This window comes from Danio rerio, chromosome 25 (assembly GCF_049306965.1).
Source record: "Danio rerio strain Tuebingen ecotype United States chromosome 25, GRCz12tu, whole genome shotgun sequence".
Classification (NCBI taxonomy): Eukaryota; Metazoa; Chordata; class Actinopteri; order Cypriniformes; family Danionidae; genus Danio; species Danio rerio.
This window is the reverse complement of record NC_133200.1, coordinates 24,770,001-24,788,570: the sequence shown is the minus strand read 5'-3', so window position 1 is coordinate 24,788,570 and position 18,570 is coordinate 24,770,001. Positions and strand designations below refer to the sequence as shown.

At 35.0% G+C, this 18,570-nt stretch overlaps 1 protein-coding gene across 2 annotated transcripts in view; it reads left to right on the top strand.

Annotated features, from left to right (window-relative positions):
- Positions 1-18,570, top strand: part of nap1l4a (nucleosome assembly protein 1-like 4a) — a 28,020-nt gene that overhangs the window by 2,432 nt on the left and 7,018 nt on the right. For both annotated transcript variants that reach the window (XM_005170675.5, NM_001089347.1), the window contains 8 exon segments: positions 1,493-1,652; positions 4,486-4,569; positions 4,688-4,819; positions 8,859-8,930; positions 9,023-9,162; positions 9,646-9,791; positions 17,064-17,080; positions 18,186-18,305. In XM_005170675.5, coding sequence (XP_005170732.1) covers positions 1,493-1,652; positions 4,486-4,569; positions 4,688-4,819; positions 8,859-8,930; positions 9,023-9,162; positions 9,646-9,791; positions 17,064-17,080; positions 18,186-18,305 — 871 coding nt within the window.

The following is an 18,570-nucleotide window of genomic DNA, read 5'->3' as shown; positions in this document are numbered from 1 at the left end:
TGCGCCTAGATCATTAAAATAGAGCCCTATGTGCGTTTGACTTGAAACACGGCTGCAGTCGGTGATCACCGAGATTAGCCGTGCGCAAGTGGGGTGGAGTTGAAAACGGAGCCATCAAAACAGACACTTCGGCTATATATATTAGTGTAAAACCCAAAACAAGATGTCTGTTAATATAAATGGTTATTTTAATGATTAATAATGGATAATGAAAGCACTGGATATAATGAAAGCAAAAAAAAAAAACTGTAATGAAAAATAGATTGAACAAAAGTACATCCAAAATAAGTGAGCTACACTTTTCCCAGAAAGAGCCAGTAATATCAATGTCACTTTTAAAATTTCTGGATAAACGGCTTGACGGGAAAATAAATATATGATTACGTAGTTTATAATTTATTATTCAATAATTTAATTATTCAATAAAATAATTATTTAACTTAATTTATTTTTTTAAGAAACCTTTATTGGGGTGACATGGTCAATAATGATAATTATTTAATTACAAATCTGTAAGACTTTATTTTAGTTGATATTTGGGTTATTCACTAAAATATATGATTTAAATTTATGGAGCTGAATAGCCTACAGTAAATAGTCTGTATTAAATGATCAAAAATAGGTCTATACAAGCAATCATGCGTTTATAAACAAATTATTTAACAAAAAAAGATGATTACTGTAGTACTGTACTATTTGTAGTCTTAAGCATGATATGTACAAGATGAAGATGGCATAAAAAGTTCATTGTTTTGAAAATTTGCAGACCAAAGTTGTCTAGTAATAAACCCAAAACACACGTGGTTGTCATGCAGTGAATCCAGCCAATCTTGTAATATCGGTGTTGTCATTGTAGCTCCTGCTGTCGCTCTTCAGACGCTCATGAGCTGAGTCCGCTGTGTGATCTCAGAGTGCTTTCACTGTACTTTGATGCCACATGAGACAGTCACGTGGCGTCGGCGCAGCGTCAAGCCTGATAAAATTCGAAAGTTGAACGCACATATTGAATAAAAAATGCACATTTCAAAGCACTTCACGGGACCTTTAAGTAAACATTTTAAAAAATGTGTAAGCATTTGTTATTATCAAAACATCCAATTTAGTAAACTTGTATTTTGTAACTATCCGTAAAATTGCATTTATCCTTTTTACATTAGTAAAGTTTTGTAAACCTCTATCATAAACCTTTTCAATTTTTTGTTAGTATGTGTGAAATTTAATAATCATAGTTTTTGTTTTGCTTAAAGTTGCGTAATGTGTTGTTTAAATAAACGGCTGCAAAGTTTCAAAAAAATACATTCGTAATTTTTTTTTTTTGTCAGATGTGCAATAATTTAAATCACATCTTTGGGTGAAAATGCAGCTAATATGCGCTTGCAAAATAAATCTTGTCAATTTTGATTCACACAGACTAACTTGTTTTTGTAAGACGGTAACGTTTTGTAAATGTGTTCTTATACTGTGTAAAACTGTCTTTTTTTTGTCTTTCTAGAGTACCCAATTTCAATCTCCTTCCCAAGAATGTAAAGAGAAGAGTTTATGCCCTCAAAAGACTCCAGCTCCAGAGTGGCAACATTGAGGCAAAGTTTTACGAAGAGGTTCATGAGCTAGAGAGAAAGTATGCTGGACTCTACCAGCCCATCTTAGACAAGGTATGCAAATGAATTCTCTATAAACCCAAGTGTTCTGTTTAAACACGCTTGGCGTGTCTGAGGTAGGTTGGTGCGGGATAGTTCAACCAAAAATGAAAATTGTCATCATTTACTTACCATTGATTGGTTACCAACCAGTTTGAGCTTTTTTTTGTTCTGTTGAACACAAAAGAAGATAATTTGAAATATGTTGTGAACTAGTAACTTTTGACTTGAATAGTAGATTAACAGATTTACTGAACTATTTAGAGTTGTAGTATACCAAAAAATGTAAATGGTTATTTTATCAACCATGATTTGTTACTAACTAGTTTGAGCTTTTTGTAGATCAACAGATTTTCTGAACTATTTAAAGAGATGGTGCACCCCAAAATGAAAATTGTCATAATTTACTCAAACTTGACTTGTTACTAACAAGTTTGAGTTTTTTGTTCTGTTGAACTCAAAAGAAGATATTTTGAAGAATGTTGGAGTCCGGTAACCATTGACTTCTAAGTAGATCAACAAGTTTTCTGAACTATTTAAAGAGGTAGTTTACCCAAAAATGAAAATTGTCATTATTTTCTCACTTTTGATTTATTAGTGTTTTTTTCTGGTTAACACAAAAGAAGATATTCTGTAGTGTGTTGGAAACTAGTAACCATTGACTGATATAGTTTTTGTTTTTTTAGAAAAGTCAGTGGTTATCAGTTTCCAACATTCTTCAAAATATCATCTTTTGTGTCCAACACAACAAAAATAAAACAAAACAGAGAATTTTAATTTTGAATCCTGGAACACCATATTAAAAAGCATTCTTTAGCATGGAAGTTGACCTTCGATCCTTTGCGATGGTCTGTTGGGTCACAAAACGAATGCTATAGTCAAATCCGCCAGAACGAACGGCCTACTGCTCCCATTCAAGCCTGGCTGTTTCCTTGGCTGGAGACAATCTAGTAGTGTAGGTCATTTGTAAAGGCATGCTAGCCTTTTTGTCATACTACGGTGTAAGCCAAATAAATTCAGATCTAGAACCTACATCGAAATTGTTGTGGAACACACTTGTCTGAAAATGAATACTGTCAGTGTTCTGCTTTTAAGATAATGTCATGCAAAATTATTAGCCCTCCAGTGAATTTTTTTTTCTTTTTTAAAATATATCTTTAAAAGAGCAAGGAATTTTCAACAGTATTTCCTATAATATTATTTCTTCTGAAGAAAGCTGTTTTTCATCTCTTAAAAATATTTTAAGGTCAATAAGGTTAGCCCCCTTAACAGAAAAAATATATATATTATTTACTATATTAAGTAGCCTACTATCTTAGGTGTGCAATCTGATACAATGACACAAATAATAAAAGCAAAGTTTTTATTTTGATCTATTTTTAAGACAAGATCTAAATTAGATCTAAAACCGTAGGGATTAAGCCAAAGGAAGGTTGTATAACTCCTATTTTTATCCACAATCTTACCTTCTCCCAGTTTTCACTCCCTGAAGCATCTGACATGAATTCTGGACATGCGTTGGGGCTTCCCCTAACCAGTGCCTGATTTGTTAGTTGCGAGGTCCCCGAACAGATGTTACCAGAGGAGGGAGGTGTGTTGCTTGTGAAAGTAAAGAAGGAAGGGGAGATCGAGAACGAAAGATAGGTGTCACGGACATAAGTAAAGAAAGAGGATTGGGCAGTCCCTGAAGAAAGTGGGTGTTTGTGTGTATGAGGAGGGGGATCCGTAAAATGAAGTGCTAGATCAGATATCAGAGGATCCGGTACGCCTAAAATATGGATTGCTGTAAAACTCGTCAATGGCAGGAAAGCGTTTTTTCTCGTTAACATCAGGGAAAGACTTAAACGAGGTCATTTATCTATTTTACGTACACTATAATATCAGCCTTGCATGTAAAGCACAAATAATGTCCTTCAATCCGGTCACGTCCAGCAGCCGCCATCCTTGAACCAACGTCTGAATAACTTTTCTGTCTGTTTCATTGCTCCATTTGCTAGATGTTTCCCAGTTTTGTTTTTTTTTGCAATCTGAAGCATGTCAAATGCACAAAACGCCCAATTCATGCCACAGGATGTCCAATCTGTGGTCCAATTGGATGTCCAATGTCTTTGCATTGAATTTCCATGTAAATCTCTCATGCCTCTTCCGCATCTGTTTACAGACTGCAAAACAATTAGGCCCCCATCTCTCTCTCTCTCTCTCTCTCTCCCTCTCTCTCTCTCTCTCTCTCTCTCTCTCTCTCTTATGTAATGTAATGTAGTGATTGTGATTCCGTAGATGAGACGTCTTTTTTCGAGACACTCAAATACATCACATGCACTGCGTATGCAATGTCTATAAGTCATGTAAAACAATTAACTGTAAACTGAAATAGATTTAATTTGATTATATGGTTTGGAATTTAATGTTTATGATGTTATTTACATGTTTTGCCATTTTATTTAGAGTTTAATTAAGAATTTTGCAGGATTGCAAAAATTTGGGACTTTTTGTTGATTTTACATTGGATTCAGCAATCGCAGAACCGTGAAAAACTAGGGGGTGTGTCTTAATCTATTTTGTTTTGTTTGTCTACAGAACAAACCACTGTTTTACAAAGACTTGCCTAGTTAACCTAATTAACCTTGTTAAGGCTTTTAAATGTCACTTTGAGCTGCATACTAGTATCTTGAAAAATATCTTGTAAAATATTATGTACTGTCATCATGACAAAGATTAAATAAATCGGTTATTAGAAATTAATTTTAAAACTATTATTATAAGCCAGTGATTCAGAAGGGCTAATAATTTTAACTTCAACTGTATATGGTCATGATGTGACATAATAACACAATGCTTCTGTGTTCAGAGACGGGAGATTGTGACTGGTGCTGTCGAACCTACAGATGAGGAATGCGAATGGCACAGCGACAAAGAGGAGGATGAGCTTGCTGTAAGTGGATACTTCTGAGATCACTAAAAGCACATAATATCAATGCAAGTTTTAGTGAAAGGAAGCCCTGAACTGCTGAATACCTCTTGGATTTCTGATAAGAGATTTTGTCCCACAGGACGATTTGCAAAAAAAAGCTGCTCTGGAGGAGAAGCAGGCAGATTCAGCCAGTGCCGTTGATCCGAAAGGAATCCCCGATTTCTGGCTTACAATCTTTAAACATGTGGATATGCTGGGAGAAATGCTGCAGGTAAACGGATACACTATTCTCTTTAAAGTATTTGTGATTCAATAAAATCTTTGCAAACTTTGGCAAATAATAATTTTACACTGCTGTCAGATTAGAATTTTATTATTATTATTATTATTATTATTATTTTTATTATTCTTTTTATTATTATTCATTCATTCATTCATTTTCTTTTTGGCTTAGTTCCTTTATTAATCTGGCTTCACCACTGCAGAATAAACCCAACTTATCCAGCATATGTTTTACGCAGCGGATGCTCTTTCAGCTGCAATCCATGACTGGGAAAGATCCATACTCATTCACACCCACACACTATGGACAATTTAGCCTACTCAATTCACCTGTACCGCATGTTTTTGGACTTGTGGGAGAAACTGTAGCACCCAGAGAAAACCCACGCGAACATGAGTAGAACATGCAAACTCCACACCGAAACTACAACTGACCCAGCCGAGGCTCGAACAAGCAACCTTCTTGCTGTGAGGCGAACATGCTACCCAGTGCGCCACCTAGCAGCCCCAACATCATCATAATTATTTATTATTATATTTATATTATTATATTATTATTATTATTATTATTATTAATAATAATAATAATAATAAAACAGTGTATTATTGTTGTTATTTTTTGTATTATTTTTATTTAATATAGCTATTAGAATTTTAAATAGAATTCAAATTTTTAGTATTAATAAAATAAGTATAATACTTAAAAAAAAACAAAAAAACAATAAGCCATGAAATAGTGTATTAGGGCTGTTATGCATGACAAAAACACAATATAAATAAATAATAGTGATAATATTAATCATCATCATCATCATACAAATAATTTAATAATAATAATAATAATCAATTCTTCAGCTAGGCTCATAGGTAAAAGTCATTTATAGTAGTTTATAAATGGTGTACACATGCAGAAATAATTTTTAAAAAGTTGATGATTTGACTTGTTGCGTAAAGTTGATGGTTGTGGTGTACAGAGGATGTGGTGTTTTTAAAAAGCGACAGTTAAAAAGCGTGTGCGCTCCTGTTTTCTTGTGTGAAAAAACTGTTTGTAGAGGAAACACAACTGGTGCAATCCGTTCGCTTTAAAATAGACTAGGCAAATAGCGATGCTCGTGTACCCACAGTCCTACTGCTTTCAAAAGCTCAAGATTTAAAAACAAAATATATATCCTTTTGTAAACAGCAGCAGTCACTGCTTTCGTTTTAATCATTCTTTGAACAGATTATTAACAAAAGAAAAGTTTATTGAATAAAAAATACAAGTATGCAGCTGTATTTTACTTTTTTGACACATTTAAAATGTATGGCTAAGAAACAATTATTTCTTTATGGTGTGGTCAGAGATAAATTTGGTAAATCCTTAATTTTGAGCCATAAAAAGTTATGTGAAATAAAAACTAAGCTCATACACAACACACAAAAAGTGAGATGAATGAGGAGGCATGTGGACAACACAACATCTAAATTAAGTAATTTTAGCATGTCAAAGTCACATTTATTTATAAATATTTTCCAAACAACAACATTGTGGCTAGTGAAAATGGCAAGTGGCTAGTAACGTTGGAAATCTACTAGCCACAGTGGCTGGTGATTTAAAAAAAAAAAGTTAATGTCAAGCCCTGTATATATATGTATGTATATGCTCAGCACCATGCTGCGATGCGCATATGACACTTGGAAGTAACACGGACAATCGCATGTTAATTTAAATGAAAATATTCAGATGTCGCTCTGTGGCACCGAAGAAATATGAACAGTGTTCTGAGTTGTAGTTGGGTGCTGTGGACAGCTGCTGACTTGTGGTGCTGGTGTGCCTACCCTGATAGAAATCTGTTTAAAATTGTAAATTGTATGGTGCCAAGTGGCGCATCTGGTGTGCGACCCTCTTTAGTGACCCACCAGTGGTGATATACAGCCATATCACACTGCTACGAGTGTTATATTGCGTTTATACAACAGTTTGACGGCATAATCGTGTATATAAAAAAAGAAAATAAAAACACGTAGAGTCAGAAATGCTATTGTCTGAAGAACTACTTTCTTCCCCCATTGCTTCACATCTGCAGCTGATGTCAGAACAGCAGAAACTGTCGCTAGTTTATAAACTACATTTTAGTGCTAGTATTTGAATGATTCTCTTGCGTAATATCTAAAATGATGACAAAACGGGGGATTTTGCTGACATTTTAAGATGATAAGGCTGATTGGCATGAAATACCATACGTCTACAGAGATCTCCTAGTATTTCTGTTGCAATCAGGATATCACAATAATCAACCCCAAAAAAGCCAAAGCAAAGCAAACACTACCAGATTAATGTGGTAGAAATACAGCACTACAAAATAAAAAAGTGAGATATCCGCTTAGAATGTCACTCACTTGTTTTTTAATGATTTGATCAGCTATAGTTTGAAATTTAGTTATTCGCCCCAAAGGACTTTATGCAGTCTCTTTTGTTATGTTGTGGTGGAACGTCAACTGTCGACTATGAAGAGCTAATGGCTGCTGACGAACTGTATTTGCAAAATGATAAATATTTAAAATAGGCACTATCCTTATAAATAAACTGCATAGTTGCAATCTAAACAACTGCATTCTTGCCTAAAAAGCCTTAAGTAGATTATGTTGTCCAACAGCTGCAATATTTGTCAAACTGTAGTGAGTCTATTGATCTCCTGTCAGTCTATGTGGGCGGAGTAATACACAAGAGTGAAGAGGCTGTACGAGTGATGTCATTGCAGAATATTGCATGGCTATACACCAATCGGATTTGAGGACCGTTGTGTACAAACTCAAAACTAATTTATTAAATATATATTTAAATGTCGCAATTTATAATTTGTTTTCTGTAAAAACAAAATGTTTACAGATATATGCGTGTATATGTTGCCAAGCACAATTCTTTTTTTATTTTGTCAATGTCTTTTTTATTTTTGACAAAATGTTTTAGTTTTCAATGATATTCATATTACTCATTTTATTTTTTTAGTTCTTAAAGTTGAACTAATTAAATGAGAAACTTTGATTATAATAATAAAAAATATTTGGTTAATTTATTTTATTTCGATCAACATTTTGTAAAATAATTAATTTTAGGGCAACGCAGTAAAGCAAGAAGGTCGCTAGGTCGCTGATTCGAACCTTGGCTCGCTCAGTTGGTGTTTCTTTGTGGAGTTTGCATGTTCTCCCTGCGTTCGCGTGGGTTTTCTCCATGTGCTCCGGTGTCCCCTACAGTCCAAAGACATGCGGTACAGGTGAATTGGGTTGGCTAAATTGTCCGTAGTGTATGAGTGTGTGTATGAATAAGTGTGTGGATGTTTCCCAGAGATTGATTGTGGCTGGAAGGGCATCCGATGCGTAAAAAACGTGCTGGATAAGTTGGCGGTTCATTGTGCTGTGGCGACCCCAGATTAATAGAGGGACTAAGCCGACAAGGAAATGAATGAATGAATAATTAATTATACTTACTTTGAAGTAACTTGAACACATTCCGTCAGTTCTAGTTCAGTGAGATATATGCACACAGACTTTTCATTTCCAGTCAGCCAGCCCAAGCATTTCCAGTGAACTGTTTTTCTATTACAAAATTGCCACATTTAAGATCTGAATTCTTGAAAGATCAGTCATCTTCAATGCCAGATAGATATACGGTATAAAGTGAGTCTCAGACTGGGCAAGAAGCACTGCATTAAATTCCATTTTTTTTCACCATGTCTTAAAATATGACCATTTATTTTACCACAATATTTTTAATAAAGTTTCTGTGCTAACCTGCTGCTTTGTATGACGCTAGAACATCATCTTGTTTCATCTCGTTTTAAACTTGAACAACTGAATGAATGCTTAAGTCTATTTAACTGATTATATTTTAATTACATTACAACATCTATGCAGTAAAATGAACCTTATGAAACTGAAAATAGTCACTTTAACCTTTCACTGGAAGTTTATCATTGGCTGAAATACACTAGCTGTGCATAGAGCCTATTTAAGGGTTAACAGATTATTATTTTCTTTTTTCCCTTTAGGAACATGATGAGCCAATCCTAAAACACTTGCAGGACGTCACTGTGAAGTTTTCTGAGCCTGGACAGCCAATGGTTTGTCAAACCAGCTAAACAAGCTTCTGTTTTCAGTTTTAAATGAGTAGACACAGGCATAATTGTTTTCAATATTGTTTGTCAAAATCCAGAGTTTCACGTTAGAGTTCCACTTTGAGCCCAACAGCTACTTCAGTAACACAGTCCTCACTAAAGTTTACAAGATGAAATCAGAGCCGGACGCAGCCGATCCGTTCTCTTTCGAGGGGCCAGAGATTGTGGACTGTGAAGGGTAAGATGGAGAAATAGCTAGAAGTGATGTCTAGTACAAATCTTTGAAGCATTTACCTACCAGTAAATGTTGCCGTTAATCTCTGCGATACCAAAACTAAATTAAGCAGTCATTAATTCAGTCTTTAGTGTAACTTGAACCTTCATTCAGCATTGATAATGATAGTATTTATTAGCGGTTACTAGTAATAAGGTCCCTGACTAATTTTTGTAGAATCATGTGACTTCACTGAGGAAATGGCTGCTTCAAATTCAGTTCAACATCATACTGTAATGAACAATATGGTTGTTTTTGATCAAATAAATGCAGCTTTGGTGAGTTACAGAGACTCAATTATACTAAATCAACAAATCTGGCTGCTTACAGTGACTATACGCAAAACATGTCTTGTGTGGCTTGTTTTGGTAGAAATGTATTTGATTCTGAGTGTAAATCTAGACTGCGAGTGTTTCTAAATTATGCTTTGCACCTATTGTTTTTCAGTTGTAAGATTGACTGGCATAAAGGCAAAGATGTGACAGTCAAAATTGTTAAGAAGAAGCAGAAACACAAAGGAAGAGGGACCATTCGAACAGTTAGCAAAGAGATCCCACAAGATTCATTCTTCAACTTCTTCAATCCAGTTAAAGGTGAGTTACACTTCATCATCTTTTGCTTGAATTTGTAATAGTTCAGAATCAGTTTTATTTCTAAGTGTGCTTCACACACACAAGGAATCTGTTTTGGCTACAGAAGCTTTCAGTGTACATGAAGTGAAACAGTGACAACACAAAATAAATATGAAAAAGGACGATAAACATTAAACAGATTCAGTTAGTCAAGAAATCTGAATGTTTAGTTGTATGTACAGATTTGTTATATATACAGGTTATATGGTGCTGTGTACAAATGCGAATGGAGAAAATATTGAATTGTATATTGATATAAGGTGCTGTGTACAAGTCCGTATGAAAAAGTATTGCACATTTATTGCACATTGGGGAATATTTAACTGTTCATGAGGTAGATGACCTGAGGAAAGAAACTTTTCCTGTGTCTGGTTGTTTTTGTGCTTGGTGCTCTGAAGCGCCGACCAGACATTTATAGGTCAAACAGGTAGTGTGCTGGGTGCGAGGCATCTAGAGTGATTTTGCGAGCCCTTTTACTCACTCTGGTAGTGCCAGTGATTCGTTCAGCAGTCAGGACTATTTGCTGTAGTCTGTTTTGGCAGCTGAGCTGAACCAGATGGTAATTGAAGTGCAGAGGATGGATTGGATGACAGCTGAGTAGAACTGTTTGAGCAGCTCCTGTGGCTGGTTGAACTTCATCAGCTGATGAAGGAAGTACGGTCTTTGCTGGGCTTTTTTCACAATAGTGTTTAGTGGTGCGGCTCATTTTCCCAGGCAGAATAACAGAGGAAACTATTTACCTGGTGATTAATAATTGATTCATAAAAAATTAAGAACTGTTTAATTTATTACTATTATGCAAATGTGACACAGACTGACTAAAGTATGACAAAAGACTGAAATCTTGGAATTAAGCTAACTTTATTTTCATAAGTTTTTATTTTTTATATGACCTCTGATGATTTATATCAGGTTGTTCCCAAATTTTATTTAATTTTTTCATTTTATTTAGCAACATTTGATATCTGGCTAACATGGTAAATAATTAATGCAAAGTTTTTGACAACTGACCGAGGTAAAATCTGCGGGGTATTTTTTGATAAGAATATAAATGTTTTAAAGGGTCTCAAAAATCATATTTTGCATTATACTCCATGTATAATATACAATACAGTGTTGTTGGAATATTCTGTGTTCAAAATTTTCTTTGTTTGCTTTTGTGTTATCTGGGCACCAGGGGGCATCACAAAATAATTTTACTCAAACAAATAGAACATCATACTATGAGAATGCAAACGCTTCTTCCTCTAGAGGGCGCTTGACAACTGCTGAATTACTTATTGAGCTCCTATCAGGTCTGTCATAAATAAGAAACATCTGAACACTAAACAGTCTTTTAAATCTACTATTTGCTGACAATTAATTGAAAGTCCACCAGAGCAATGTCTATAAAGGTATGCAGAAGAGCATCTCTGAATGCACAACACATCGAACCTTTAGGGTGATGGGCTCCAGCAGCAGAGGACCACACCGGGTGCCACTTCTGTCAGCTAAAAACAGGAAACTGAAGCTAAACTTCACACAGCCTAACCAAAATTGGACAATAAAAATAGAACAAATAGGACAATAGAAATTTGGAAAAACGTTGTGTGATCTGATGGGTCTCGATTTCTGCTGCAACATTTGGATGGTAGAGTCAGAATTTGGCCTCAACATCATAAAAGCATGGATCCATCTGCCTTGTATCAACAGTTCAGGTTAATGGTGGTGGTGTAATGGTGTGGGGGATATTTTCTTGACACACTTTGGGCCCATTACCAATTGAGCATTCTGTCAACACCACAGCCTACCTGGGTATCGTTGCTGACCATGTCCATCCCTTTATGACTACAGTTTACCCATCGTCTGATTGCTTTTTTCACCAGGATAACGCATCATGTCATAAAGTACGAATCATCTCAGACTGGTTTCTTGAACGTGACAATGAGTTCACTGTACTTGAATGGCCTCCACAGTCACCAGTGTCAATCCAATTGTGCACCTTTTTAATGCGGTGGAATGGGAGGTTTGTGTCATGGATGTGCACCTGACAAATCTGCAGCAACTGTGTGATGCTATCATGTAATGCCTTGTTCACCCTAAAGGATTTTAAGCCTGATTTGAGCCCGATTTGGAAGTTAACGAGCTCGCCGACAGATTGGGCTGTGATCGGGAAAAAATCTGCGGGTGCTCGGCGCTCGCCGCTCTTTATGTGTGAACTACTGAACAACGCGTCAACGAGGCTCGCTGACGCGTCGCCGACACCTCGCAGACGGAAATCCAACATTTAGCATGCTAAATATTTCAGAGCAGTCGGCCGACTCAACCCCACGTGTTGTCAGATGTAGTGACGAGCTGCAGCCAATGAGAGAGCAGATCAGCATGAGCTGAATGCCTGTGTGTTCAGGAGCTCAGCAGAAACATCTGTGATTGGTCAGAATGGGCATCGGTGCACTCGCTTCATTCTGCGTTAACACAGACATGAGAGTAGGCTATATTAACAGTGGAACTAGAATTCTGTAACTATTAGAATTACCATACTGCTCATTCTGACCGTTCTCATATGAAACGCCATATTGTCACAACATATTTACATTCAAAGCTATTATTGAAATATTAAAATTAAGCTTTGAATTTCTGGCATCATATTTAATGACACCATTACCCTAAAAATATAATCTTTATTTGTTAATACAGCCTATAAATATGTAGTTAAGATACTAAAACACTTAAAGGTCTTGGCTTTCATTTTCACTTTCAAACAGGAGCTATTTCACAGCACAGATTATGCTGTTTTGAAAGATATCTGAAGTAAATTGATGTTTTTTGCCATCAGAAAGTTTTGTTTATGTTAGCAGGAAGTTGCTAGGCAAGAAAATGCACACATATTTAAAGTCACAGCGAAAAGTATCAGACATGCATGCAGTCTTTTTGACCAATATGGTAATTTAAGGCAGAAATGCTCAGTTCTTTACTGTTTTGTAATAAAAAAAAATAACAATGTCAGAAAGAAATACACTGATAGTTAGAAAACGGCAGGGTGTTATAAATATGTTAGTTTTATTTCAAAGAGTTATACAATTACAAAAATTAAAAACTCTCTGTGTATCTATATACTTGCAGATGAGTGATTAATCCGCTGATAAATCAGCTGATTTGACGATGTTTGTAAATGCTTGAAACGCTGTCAGTGATGTAATCAGCACACAAGCAGCAAATAATGTTCAGCTTTTTCTGACGACTCCTACCTCAAAGTTTCATTGGCTGTGGTTTGGTAGCTTGAATGAGCTGTTGGGGAATGAGTTGTAGTCAGATCATGTAGTGTGTGACCCCCCCCCCCCCTCTTGTGGATCATTCACAGAGTGTTGTGTAGTGTGAACACCACAGAGATTAAAAGACACAAAGTCAAGTCATGTAGTGTGAACGGCACAGCGATCTGCTGATGTTTAAAATCCTGTAGTGTGAACTAGGCTTTAATTTGGGCCAAAATCTTTAAGAAATATTTCCAGTATCTTGTTGAATCTATGCCAAGGATTAAGGCAGTTCTGAAGGCAAAAGAGGGTCCAGTCTGGTACTATTAAGGTTTACCTAATATTATATAGTAATTTAGAAGATATTTAATCATGGAATATGCTTAAAAACCGCTCTTTAGGATAATTTCAAATGGCTTGGTAAAACTGTAGATTGTTCTCTAATTTAGATTTTCAATGTAAATAAATGTAAAGCGTCTCTATTAGTACGTGTATACATTTATACACACATTTAAAGGCAATAATATAATTTGTTTAATAACTGATTTTAATTTGAGCAAGTCTTATAGTTGAGCTTCTAGTTTGGCTTAAAAAAAACTGTTTAAACTTTAACAAATTCATGTTAATGTTAACAGAACAAAAACATTTTCCAATGACTTATTACTTTAATTTCCCTAGTTACCCTAATTAAGCCCCTTTATGTTGCACTTTAAATTGAATTACTAGTATCTTGCAAAATATCTAGTAAAATATATCATAAAGCCAATCAAAATGCTTATTAAAAAGTGTTATTATAACTATTGTTTATATATAAATAATTAGGCAAATAATTTTGACTTCATATATATGAAGTCATAATTAAAAGTACATTTTATATATTATTTTACAAGATGTCATTTTTCAGTTTCTAGCAGCATCTCATTATCAACAAATGATTACTCGGGACTCTTAAAAATGTGTTTATGAAGTTCAAAATACTACATGGATCATTTATTTATCTTAGCATGCTGTACATATGTTTTTTTCTTCTTTTTGTTCTAAAGCAAACATTGCTGTTTTTGTGGATGTCTCTTTGAACTTAAATGATCTGCATCTTCCCACTGTTCTTTCCTGAGGAGGGCTGTGCCTTTTACAGATCATGCTTCAATTACTCCTGCAGCAACAAACTCAAATCTGTCAGCTTAAACGCTTGATTTATAGTTTTTGAAGCATACAGACATAAAGCACGCACATCTGTCAGATTGTGCGTTGAACCTCCCTCATTTGGGTGGGAATATGTTTAAGTTCGACATGTATTGTGACGTGCATGTCCTAAAACTCGGAAACACAATTAAAACCTCTGAGGGAGTCCAGATTAAAACTCCCTACGTGTACGGAGGCTGAGAGACTGCTGCTGCCAAAAACCAAACTTGATTGAGGGTGGGTGGGCCGAAGATAACTATACCAAACTTTATTACGATAAAGTTGCCATGATAACATTATTTTAAATGTTATTAAATTAATATATATGTATATGTGTGTTTTAGGGTTTCATGACCCTTTAAAAATCTGATGAATTCACTTTTAAGTGAAACATTTAATTTCATTTTTTTTTTGTAGCTCAGCAATTAAGACCCAATCCATGTTCTACCCCTTACCCTTTCCCTTACCCCACGTTTTGCACGTTCACGTGAAGGGGTAGGGGTGTCCTAATTGTCTTTAGCTTGAAGGTGTACGGCTAAAGTAAAGGGGTGAAGGTTTTTTTTTTTAAATTTTTTATTTTTTTTAGGACCACACTCAAAACCACAATGGCAGTATTGCAGAACCTAGATGTGAGGAGATCCATAAATTTGTATTTTTTGTCATTATTATGAACTTTTACGGCAAAAACACATTTTTATATATTCATAACTGCGTTTATGTTTTACCGTCAAAAAAAAGCTAAATTTGGCGATCTATAATCCATAATCATTCCTCCTTTATAGCAGTCCCACAACATTCTGGCACTCGAATACCCTGTCAGAAAAGTCTAGTGGCTTTTCTAGTGGCTTTCTAATGTTTACAAAGATGAATATGGCCACTGTGGAATCACTACAGCAGTCGCCATCGTCTGATCTCATATGAAGCAAGAGATTGCGATAACAGATGCAGGTGCTGTAGTGCTTGCCCAATTCTTTGGGGTAAGTTTTGAAGCCCTTCCCCCTCATACTTGGTTGTAAGGGGGAAGGGGTAGGGGTGCAAAAATAGAATTGGGATTGGGCCTAAACAAACAAGCAAAAGTTCATATAAAATTAGAATAACGATCTCTGTTTGAGGAATTCGCCCCAAACTTCCCCATCATTTGTCCGTCTCTTCTTTGATTGTTTGGCATGCCAAATCAGAGGTTACCATGGGCCAACTTTGGCCCTACTTTGGTCAGCTCTGCCCGAGAGGTAAAGAGTGGAGTTTTATCATTTTTTTGATCTATTAATAGCCAAGCTTCAAAATAGGGAAATGATCAAAAACACTTTGGTCATTTTTGAGCGAGATGCTAATGGTCTAATCCGATTCAATGATCTATGCTAAGCTAAGTGTTTCTTTACTTTCAGTTTCCAACTGCTTATGTTTTCTTAAAGGCTTAACTCCCCTAGAGTTAAATAATCGAGTCTTACCATTTTTAATCCAGTAAGCGTGAAGCTTCAAAAATAGTAAAATTATCAAAACACTTTGTTAATTTTTGAGCAAGATGCTAATGGTCTTATCTGATTCAATGGTCTATGCTTAGCTAAGCTAAATGTGCTAACTCTAGACCCGAATATCAGATGAATGAGTTAAAAAATCAACAAATTAAAAAATCTGTCTAACTCTAGGGGAATTACATAAAATAAGTGGTGTGTTCCTTTAACTCGCAGCTTATTTAAGCTCTTTCGGCCACTGTAGAATACTTGATAGATATGAAAATAATAATAATACATCTATTTGGAGTGGACTTCTGTAATCCTCATGCACATATTGCAAACTAAATGAAGTTGAAAATGTAAAAAAACATTATACAACCCTAAGTCTAGTACTAAATAGTTTGTTCTGTGCATCTAAAAAGGTTCTTGTTCATTTTGTCACATAATAAACAGTCGCAGTGACTGCATGTTCCTTAAGGAACTTCTTCAGTTATTAATAGCCAAACACAGAGTCAAATAAACATCTCGCCTGTCGTCCCGCCTTTTTTATTATCCTTCTGTCATTCCAATCAAAGAATGTCAGTTGAATTTGTATCTTCAACTGCCATGACATTGTAGTGTTTCCCTCACCTCATTTGGCCTTTCAAAAATGCTGAACATTGAATGCTTTGCATTTTAAGCACATTTTTCTCCATCAACGCTTTACAGAGCGTCAGGTAAAGAATGTAACCCAACCTGTCCACAGACTGTGAGAAAGAGACGCTAGTTACGGTCATTGAACTTGTCACCGGATATGTGTGATTTATTGGTTACCACAGTGATTTCCGCAACATTCCAGTCATAGGTGTGCCATTTAGAATAAAATGGCAGCAATGAGGCTGTAACTGAATGATGTAATCCTTTCTATGTTGGAACGAATATCTGAACAGACTCTGAAGGGGATGTCTCCTTCAGGACTAACTTTGATCAAGTGTCAAGAAACTTATCAGAATAACTGAATAAAAAATATTCTAATTGTTTTTCATATTTCTCACTAAAATAGATTCAAAATGAGGCCTTTTGGGGAAGCCATATTCTCATTGAGATAATAGTTAGTTTACCCTAATTCTCATAACCACAATACAAAAGTGCAAAAATGGTGTATTTTTGTTACACAAAATTATTTCAGTCAAGTTAAGGAACATTTAATTAACAATAATCGAAATTTAGCTGAAAATGTAATTGTCATAATTGTATCATAATAATTAGCTTTATTGAGATCAAATGTGACCCTTTTTGGTAAGATTTAGCTTTATGCTAAATAAAATTGCTCTGTGCCAGTAATAATACTAATATTAATTAAATTTTTTTCTCTCTTTTTTTTCTAGCCTCACCTGATGGAATGGTGAGTTGGACTTCCTTCTGGTCTTGCTGTTTTTGTTGTGTTTGTAAACATCTGAATCGTCACAGAATGCAGTATGGGTATTTACTGCCTACACAAACATGTGCTGTAGAGCAACACTCCTCTATTCATGTCATTGACAAAAAAAATATTTAAAGGCTTCATGCGTCAGTAACGGTTAGTTGTAAAGGGACTAAGTTTAGTCATTCCACATTTATTTCTCAATTAGCACATGGCAACACGTCTGCAGTCAGTTATGTTAAACTGTGGAATGGTTTCATATCAAGTTGAAGTCTGAATTAGTAGCCACCCTGTTTATTTTTTTCTCTCAATTTCTGTTTAACAGAGAAGATTTTAACACATTTCTAAACATAATAGTTTTAATAACTCAGTTATAATAACTGATTTCTTTGCCATGATGACTTGCTTTTACTAGGTATTTTTCAAGATACTAGTGATCAGCTTAAAGTGACATTTATATGTGTGTGTGTAAATATATATATATATATATATATATATATATATATATATATATATATAATATATTAATTATAGATATATAATATATTAATTATAGATGTAGTAAATATCACATTTAACAACTATAGTGAGATTAGATCCAGCTGTGTATTTTTAATAAACTGTCTGGTATGTGCTGCTGTCACCTGAGGAAGTGTGCTCAAAGCACCCGCTGACTGCCTGTAGCACAGATCTCAGCATACGGTACAGTTCATGCCAGAGTGTGTCTTTATGGTCACGTCATGTGCGTTTTCAGCGGTGTAGTGTGGACGTAGATCATTTTCATTCCAAAACACCGTTTTTTAACTAATACATAGTGTAAATGGGGCATGTATAATAGTGGTTTATTCTGTAGACAATCGAAAACAAAAATAATGCTTAAAATATTCCGATCTGCTTTTATTCTAGCCGAAAGAAGTCTTTCAGACAGAAACAAAAAATTTACAGGAGGGCGAATAATTTTGACTTCACCTGTATAGTAAACATAGCATTATTGCAAAGCAATTTATCGTTTAAGTCTTGTAAATATTACAAGTAAAAAATCAAGTGTTTAGATGTGTAATTTACTCACTGTGTCTCTTAAATCCAGGATGAAGACTTGGATTTCACTCTAGCTACGGATTTCGAGATCGGACACTTCTTCCGAGAGAGGGTTATTCCCAGAGCAGTGCTTTATTTCACAGGAGAGGCCTTAGAGGATGACGAAAGTGTATGTAAAAAAATCTGACCAAATTAAATATGTTTATATTGATGTATAAATTTGCTCTGTTATCTTAAATGGTCACAAAAGTGCTGGGATTAATCACATGCATATATATATATAATTATAATTCGTGACATTTATTTTATTTCTAATAATAAGCATTTTCTCAAAAATATGCAGGCATGCATGTATGTATTTAAAAAATAATAATAATAATAACATTAACAGTAATAATTATTCCTTACATTTGTATAGCGCATTTCTGGACACT